Genomic DNA, 8,941 nt, shown 5'->3' with positions numbered 1-8,941 from the left:
TTTTTTTTTACTTTTTTTATGTGTATGTAAATAAACTATTGTTTGGCAGGCAGTTGAAAAATAAGTTTAAAATCCTTTTAAATAGAATAATAAAAGCTAGATTAAATACAGGTGTGGCATTATAGTTGATTCAAACACGTATAAAATGTGAAACGTATTAAATCACGTGACTATATTAAGATTGATTCACGTACCTTAGCAGACTATTCACGTATAGTTTAGGACCTGTTAAGATTAACTTTAAAACTATGAATACGATTCGACATTTGGTTTTCGTATCTTTCCTTTTTGGACTAGTAATATGTGAAAAAGAATTTATTTACACGGATCCTTTTCATGATATAACCGACATGCTTCATGTCAATGCTAGCGGATTAAATGAAACTACTGTTAGTCGGATAATTGATGAGTTAGTCGGAAAGTTCACTTGTACCAGTTCAAATAGTACAATCCTTTGTTCGGAGCCATTGGTAAGTTGGTAATTTTTTAATCATGTCTAAATAGTGTCTCTATGGAAAACTTTTTCTTTAATATATGCACCAGAAAAGTGGGATACAGTAAAAACTTACACAAACGGGTGATGTAATGCAAACGCATCATATTTAAATTGTAATGTAATATTACTCAACGATAGAATTTATGACCGATGCCCAAAGCGTGCTGAATGTAGGTTTGTACTTTACCAAGGAGGTTTTATGAGAATGTCTAATACAACCTCCTTGATTCTACTAACCGCACAAGGATGATAGTTTCAGCGGAACTATTATCCTTGTGCCTACTAGCCCGAATAATTCAGTCGTTATATTCCGCTTCTCTATGCTGGCTAGCTCTCGAAGAAGAAAATTGAGAGCGATTGAATTATTCGAGTTAGTATTAAGCAGGTTGGGAACAAACCCTCTACATGGTGTTTTACCTGTATAGAGTGATAATCCTTCTATAGAGGGATAAAATTATCCCTCTATAGAGGGGTATTTTTTGTTTATACTGGATTTAAAGCAAAATAGGGCAGATTGGCATTTTCTAGTTATATTGGCTATAATTTATAGCATTGTATGTATCAATTGATGTACTTAATTTAATTTGTACATGCCCAGTTTACTGCTAAACTGACTGAATATACAATCTATTGTTCATCATAATTGAAAGCTGTGATGATCAGGTAAATTCTACTCAGTTATGCCTCACTGAACAGAATCTCTATTGTTAGATTTAACATAAAATTTAAAGGTCAGCTGTCCCTTTTGTTGTTGATCAGGTGTTCCGATAGCTATACAATAGATTTCATGTTCTGTCACTTTAGCAAAAAATGGGCATCCCAATTTTTAATAAAGTGCATTTATTGATGCATACAATGCTATAGATTATAGCCAATATAAGTAGAAAATGCCAATCTACCCTATTTTTCTTTCAATCCAGTATTAAAAAAAATACCCCTCTATAGAGGGATAATTTTATCCCTCTATAGAAGGATTATCCCTCTATACAGGTAAAAACACCATGTAGAGGGTTTGTTCCCAACCTACTATATTCACACTATGATGCTAGTAAATGTAATTGGATATTCTGCATTTATCATAAAAGTTTTACCATTAAAGCTGAAACACCCCTCCTTGATTATTGAAAGCTATCATTTTGCATTACCTATACATGTATATGTTGGTGTAAACTAACTAGATGCAATCGATCGGGCTAACACCCCCAAGGTGTGTTTTAGACTTAAAGTATCATTTAGGATTGCAACGGAATCTAGGAATAGATTTGTAAAGTGTGAAAAAAACTTAAGTGAAATAGAAGATAAATGAATCGATCGATAGGTGTAAATAAAGAAGACAGAATAAAACCTCGCTATTTACACAGGCACTCTTTTCATCACGTAAATTTCACCTGCAAATAACGAGAATTTCATCCAAAATGATAATATAGCCGAAATTCATTTGACAAATTCCCAATTTCACATAATGTTTTCAAAATAAAAATAAATGTTTCTGTTTTGCTCGGACAACTTGTATTTCGTGTCAAGAACAGAACAAAACGTTTACAGTCAGAATTCTACTTCGTCAAAATTATCTCCCCATTACGCCACCTAATTTTTATAATCGAAAAAAAAGGAAGCCATTGTAGTGATGACGCGCGCTCTTGAAAACCGATCGATTTATCCACATAGCATCATTACGATCCTTATAATCCAAATGCAAATGTAGCTGCTAGAGCTATTGAGCGTCATTTAATGTACTTTTATGCATTTGGCCAACTTAAAACTATTGTCTAATCGGTTGTCAGGTGGAATTTTTGAAAGTTCAAAAATATTTTAAAAAAAATTAATTGAATATTTCGTGGAAGGGCAGAAAAAAGGTTGAAAACTAATTACCCTAGATAACACACAAAAAAATGAAGTTTTTTTGAAGTTATGCATTTTTAAAATCCACTTGTTAAGTCTGTCGTCAGGTACTTTAAGTGAAAATTAGTTATTCGAACACACCTACTCTATTGTTATGACTCATTAGAAAGGTATTTCACTGGACCCATATATTTCATTTTAGTACTGTAAATTTTTAATGTAATTGTATCAACCTATAGCCTAAATATATAAAAATAATAGAATTTGAAGCGAGATGATGTATCAAATATTTTTTTCTTTTCTACGTTTTAAAGGCAGAATAGTCAACTCAAACACGCCTGAACAGAAGAAGGTGTACTCTACTTTCTCTTTCGATGAAATTATTGCCCATTTTTGGGATTTTCCCCAAAAAACTGTCGCCGGGGGGCAGAAATATAAATTAATGCGTTAAACAGATCAATTTATTATCTTTCTATCAAATCTTTTTCGCCGGAATTTATGTTTATGCACAAAGAAGATCCTCATGTCAACAGTGCACCTACCACAATCGACTGTTTTGTGAAAATTTGTCTATAATTTAAAAGTTTACACGTATCTAGAAGGTTCCATACCATAATTTAAGTAAAAACACATATATAAGATTCATTAAATCCTAAATTATGCACCTTCATTAAACTTTTAAAGCCTTCTAGAAAAGACTACTTTAAATGTTTATGATGATACACAGCTTGGGTTCGTGTTTCTCAAACTGTTTTTATGCACTGATGCATTATGTTGATAGTTTTGATAATTAGTTTGTCAGTTCTTCCTCCATAGGAGTTTGAATGTCCAATTAGTAGCTTCTGTCTCGGTGTTACACAGGTGCTCCTAGAACGGAAGAAATAACTCAGAGAAGAAGAAGACAGTCTAGAACAATGGTGATTAAAACATTTCTCAGTGGTGCTAGTTTGTAGTATTCCTTTGTTTTCGTAAGGTGCGAGTCAGGTTCTGTCTCTATGTGATACGGGTGCTCCAAGAACGGAGGAAATAACTAAGAGAAGACAATCTAGAACTCTCTGATGATTTAAAACATTTCTTCACTGTTGCGAATTTTTAGTATTTTTTTTTCGAGTGGTGCGAGTTTTGTCTCTGTGTGACGAAGAAATCGAAAATTGTGATAAATTCGTAGGAAACAGCAATCGGCAAACCGTTTTTTTGTTTTTTTGTTTTATAAAATGACCATATACCCACTTATTCATGGTATGGTATCAATATTTCTGACCCGACACTACGTACTTTTTATTGCTTAATTCTTTAGAATTTAATATGCAATGTTTTGGGTTCTTTCGGGAATATTCCCAGGTAAACCCTCATCAGAGGCCGACCTTTATATATTTATTTCGTGTCTAGTATAATAGTATAACTTCCATAATTCATTGACAATCATATTAGTTTGCAATTCGTTTCCATGTTACCTTCTTATGTTTGACATGATATAGCAATGACTTATTAATTGTGCTTACTTAACTTCCAGTGGCAAATATCTAATGTATGTTTAGGACTATGATATAGTGATGACATAAGGTTGTTTGCTAGTATAATAGTATAACTTCCATAGTTCATTGACAATCATATTAGTTTGTAGTTAGTTTCCATGCTACCTTTTAAGGTTTTACATGATACAGCGATGAATTGTTGATTGTGGTTACTTAAAGTCCAGTGGCAAATATTTCATGTATGTTTAGGACTATGATATAAATAGTGATGACATAAGGTTGTTTGCTAGTAAAATAGTATAACTGCCATAGTTCACTGAAAATCATATTAGTTTGTAATTATTTTCCATGTTCGTGACCTTCTAAGGTTTGATATAGTGATGAATTATTGATTGTTGGTTGCTTAACGTACAGTTGCAAATATTTCATGTATGTTTAGGACTATGATATAGAGATGCCATAAGGTTGTTTGCTCATGAGTATAATAGTATAACTTCCATAGTTCACCGACAATCATATTAGATTGTAATTAGTTCATGTTACATTCTTTGGTTTGACATAGCGATGAATTATCAATTGTTGGTTGCTTAACGTTCAGTTGCAAATATTTAATGTATGTTTATGACTATGACATAGTGATGACATAAGGTTGTTTGCTAGTATAATAGTGCAACTTCCATAGTTCATTGACAATCATATTAGTTTGTAAATCGTTTCCATGTTACCATCTAAGGTTTGACATGATATAGCGATGAATTATAGATTGTTGGTTGCTTAACGTCCAGTGGCAAATATTTCATGTATGTTTAGGACAATAATATATATAGTGATGACATAAGGTTGTTTGCTAGTATAATAGTATAACTTCCATAGTTCATTGACAATCATATTAGTTTGTAGTTAGTTTCGATGTTACCTTCTAAGGTTTGACATTGCATTGATTGTTGGTTGTTTAACGTCCAGTTGCAAATATTTTATGTATTTTTAGGACTATGTAACAGTGATGACATAAGGTTGTTTGCTAGTATAATAGTATAACTTCCATGTTTTAGTCAAATATGAGTCGGTATCATTTTCCAGTATATATATATCAGTGTCTTGTATGTTATACATACATTTTGTTTCTATATTATTTTATTTTATTTTTATTCATTACTTAATTGTGTTTAGGTAGATTTTTGTTATTTATGTAAATAGTAAAAGCTATTTAGTAGATCTATCTTATTTACATAAAAAGTTACATGCATATTGTATAAGATGTACAGTATTATAAACACAAAGAAAGATGTACAGTATTATATACATATAGAAAGATGTATACTATTACATTGTGCATATAGTATAGTGTCGTACGTAGTTTCTCGATCAGAAATACGTCGTACCATAGCATAAATAAGGATAAAAAATTCTATAATTCAATAGAACCTGATTCAAAGGATGAGATCACAACTAGTGAAATATTCACCGTATCAAATTGTTTTATAAAACGACCATAGACCCACTTATTCATGGTATGGTATCTATATTTCTGACCTAAAAGAAAGAACCCAAAACATTGCATATTAAATTCTAAAGAATTAAGCAATAAAAAGTACGTAGTGTCAGGTCAGAAATATTGATACCATACCATGAATAAGTGGGTTTATGGTCATTTTATAAAACAAATACATAGTGTCAGGTCAGAAATATTGATACCATACCATGAATAAGTGGGTTTATGGTCATTTTATAAAACAATTTTATAAAACTATTCTACTTTCCAGGGTAATCCAGGTCCGTTGCTTTATACATTAATCGGGTCGTCACAGTGTATATATTTATTAAGAAAATTTTCGTGACCCGGCGGTAACCGGAACACACCCTTTTGACAGTTTTAACTTAACCCCTGAAGAAATGAAATAATGTCACTCACTATTTCGAATCGTTGTAGAATAATTAATTCTTGGCCGATTTTCATTTTTTATGCATCTGTCGACTTGTTTAAATAAGTTGTTCATGAATAAATGTCAACCTACGCGATTGAAATAAGTAAAGGTGTTTTCCGACAGGTATTGATGTTAATCTGTCTGGATAAAAACCACGTGATTGATAAGAAGTATCTCTGGTCAATATATGACCGCGGCATCGCAGATAGTCACAAAAGAAATTAACGACAGCGTACTAATAAGACAGTTTCCGTATCTTTTCTACAGTGCTACCCGGGTTATAAATAAGTGCTAATTAATCGTTGTAGTTCATGTCAATATAATACTTCCATGCATACACTAACTATTTATTATTATATAATACTTCAGACTATCGTCGGCTCGGAGACAAACCGGCTAAAAAAATTTGGTCTCCAAATTTAATAGTATAGATAGATAGAAACAGATCTAACAACTTGGCCTTTTTTACCTTCTCTAATAAAGAGTTCCATTTCTTTTGTTTAATTTCAACTGGGTTTCCGCCTGTAAATGAGAAGAATTGCATGTATTCCAGTCTAACACATAAGATAGATAGATATATACATGTCTGAATAGATTGGTGCACCGTGTGTACGGTTGCAGTTATTGTTTTTTCTATTTCAAAAATGTAATTCATTATATTAATTGATGAATAGACGGTTAGATTGCAGATTTTTGAAAAATTTACATATTGAAGATACTTGAACTTGTCATTTACGTGTCTTTATATATTTTGTGTCGTCTGGTTGCTGTCTCAATCTGTATTGTATAGGAATTCGGGACACCAACCTAATTTCTTACGCAAAAATAACTCTGAAAAAAGAAATGACATGCGTTTGAATAACGTTACGAAAAAACCTAAATGCTTCATATACTTTAATTTTGCATTTTGAATGATTAAACTTAAACCACAAAACAAAAACTTAGTTGGGGTAGGTGGGACTAATTTGTTTGTCGGTTTTGACTTTCAATCAAGTATGAAATAAATTTCATTTAGGTTTTAAAATCAAACTGAAATCAGTTTCTTTATTCTAAATGTTTGGCACATGTTAACAACAAACTACACTCAGAATAACATAAACATACATGATTTATCCTTGTCAACATAAACATACATGATTTATCCTTGTCTACATAAATATACATGATTTATCCTTGTCTACATAAACATACATGATTTATCCTGGTCAACATAAACATACATGATTTATCCTGGTCAATATTAACATACATGATTTATCCTGGTCAACATAAACATACATGATTTATCCTTGTCAACATAAACATACATGATTTATCCTTGTCAACATAAACATACATGATTTATCACTGTGAACATAAACATACCTGATTTATCACTGTGAACATAAACATACATGATTTATCCTTGTCAACATAAACATACCTGATTTATCCTTGTGAACATAAACATACCTGATTTATCACTGTCAAAATAAACATACATGATTTATCCTTGTCAACATAAACATACATGATTTATCCTTGTCAACATAAACATACCTGATTTATCCTTGTCAACATAAACATACATGATTTATCCTTGTCAACATAAACATACATGATTTATCACTGTGAACATAAACATACATGATTTATCACTGTGAACATAAACATACATGATTTATCCTTGTGAACATAAACATACCTGATTTATCCTGATCAACATAAACATACATGATTTATCACTGTGAACATAAACATACCTGATTTATCCTTGTCAACATAAACATACCTGATTTATCACTGTGAACATAAACATACATGATTTATCCTTGTCAACATAAACATACATGATTTACCCTTGTCAACATAAACATACATGATTTATAAAATTGAGAATGGAAATGGGGAATGTGTCAAAGAGACAACAACCCGACCATAGAACAGACAACAGCAGAAGGTCACCAACAGGTCTTCAATGCAGCGAGAAATTCCCGCACCCGGAGGCGTCCTTCAGCTGGCCCCTAAACAAATATATATACTAGTTCAGTGATAATGAACGCCATACTAAACTCCAAATTGTACACAAGAAACTAAAATTAAAAATAATACAAGACTAACAAAGGCTAGAGGCTCCTGACTTGGGACAGGCGCAAAAATGCGGCGGGGTTAAACATGTTTATGAGATCTCAACCCTCCCCCTATACCTCTAGCCAATGTAGAAAAGTAAACGCATAACAATACGCACATTAAAATTCAGTTCAAGAGAAGTCCGAGTCTGATGTCAGAAGATGTAACCAAAGAAAATAAACAAAATGACAATAATACATAAATAACAACAGACTACTAGCAGTTAACTGACATGCCAGCTCCAGACTTCAATTAAACTGATTGAAAGATTATGTCTTCATCATATGAATATCAGGCACAATCCTTCCCGTTAGGGGTTTAGTATCATACCATCATAACATACATGAGAAGAACATAACCCGTGTCAACTGGTTTTTAAATAAATGTGTTTAGTGCCGATGCAAAGACCCTATAAGTGAATCAATATTAACGCCAAAATATGCAATCTTTAATGACCTGACAACAGTATCGTAACTATATCTCTTCTTAATAAGTCTATTTAAAGGTTTTGTTAGCTTCAGAGGTGAATACTGACAATTTTGTGCTTTATAAAGAATATTTCCATAAAAAATTGGATGTGAAATACCTGAACGTATAAGAAGTCTGCATGTTGAGCTATATTTACGAATGATGTCCTTATACCGATGATAAAATTTAGTAAATGTTTTGCCTAGTTTGTGATATCGAAAACCCTGGTGTAATAATTTTTCAGTAATACATAAATTTCTCTCGTTAAAATCTAAAACATTGTTACATACACGAGCGAATCGTACAAGTTGAGATATATAAACACCGTAAGATGGTGACATCGGAACGTCACCATCTAAAAATGGATAATTAACGATAGGAAATGAAAAATCATCTCTTTTATCATATATTTTAGTATTAAGCTTTCCGTTAATGATATAGATATCAAGATCGAGGAAAGGGCAGTGGTCATTGTTAGTATTAGCTTTATTTAAAGTAAGTTCAACAGGATAAATTTCTTTAGTATACATACTGAAGTCGTCATTATTGAGAGCCAAAATATCATCCAAATATCTATAAATATTATTAAATTTGTGTATCAGATGTTGTTTCGATGGGTCTTTGCT

At 31.9% G+C, this 8,941-nt stretch overlaps 1 protein-coding gene across 1 annotated transcript in view; it reads left to right on the top strand.

Annotated features, from left to right (window-relative positions):
* The first annotated feature begins 231 nt into the window (after positions 1–231).
* The window catches only part of LOC127729282 (zinc transporter ZIP6-like), a 99,697-nt gene continuing 90,987 nt past the window's right edge, over positions 232–8,941 (top strand). Inside the window, exon 1 of the mRNA XM_052237020.1 lies at positions 232–470. Within this exon, the coding sequence (XP_052092980.1) occupies positions 249–470 (222 nt within the window). The 5' untranslated portion in view covers positions 232–248. The remainder of the gene's footprint in view (positions 471–8,941) is intronic.

The sequence above is a fragment of the Mytilus californianus genome, unplaced genomic scaffold (assembly GCF_021869535.1).
Source record: "Mytilus californianus isolate M0D057914Y unplaced genomic scaffold, xbMytCali1.0.p SCAF_2, whole genome shotgun sequence".
Lineage (NCBI taxonomy): Eukaryota > Metazoa > Mollusca > Bivalvia > Mytilida > Mytilidae > Mytilus > Mytilus californianus.
The sequence above is the reverse complement of the archived record's forward strand: the minus strand, read 5'-3'. Positions and strand labels throughout refer to the sequence as shown.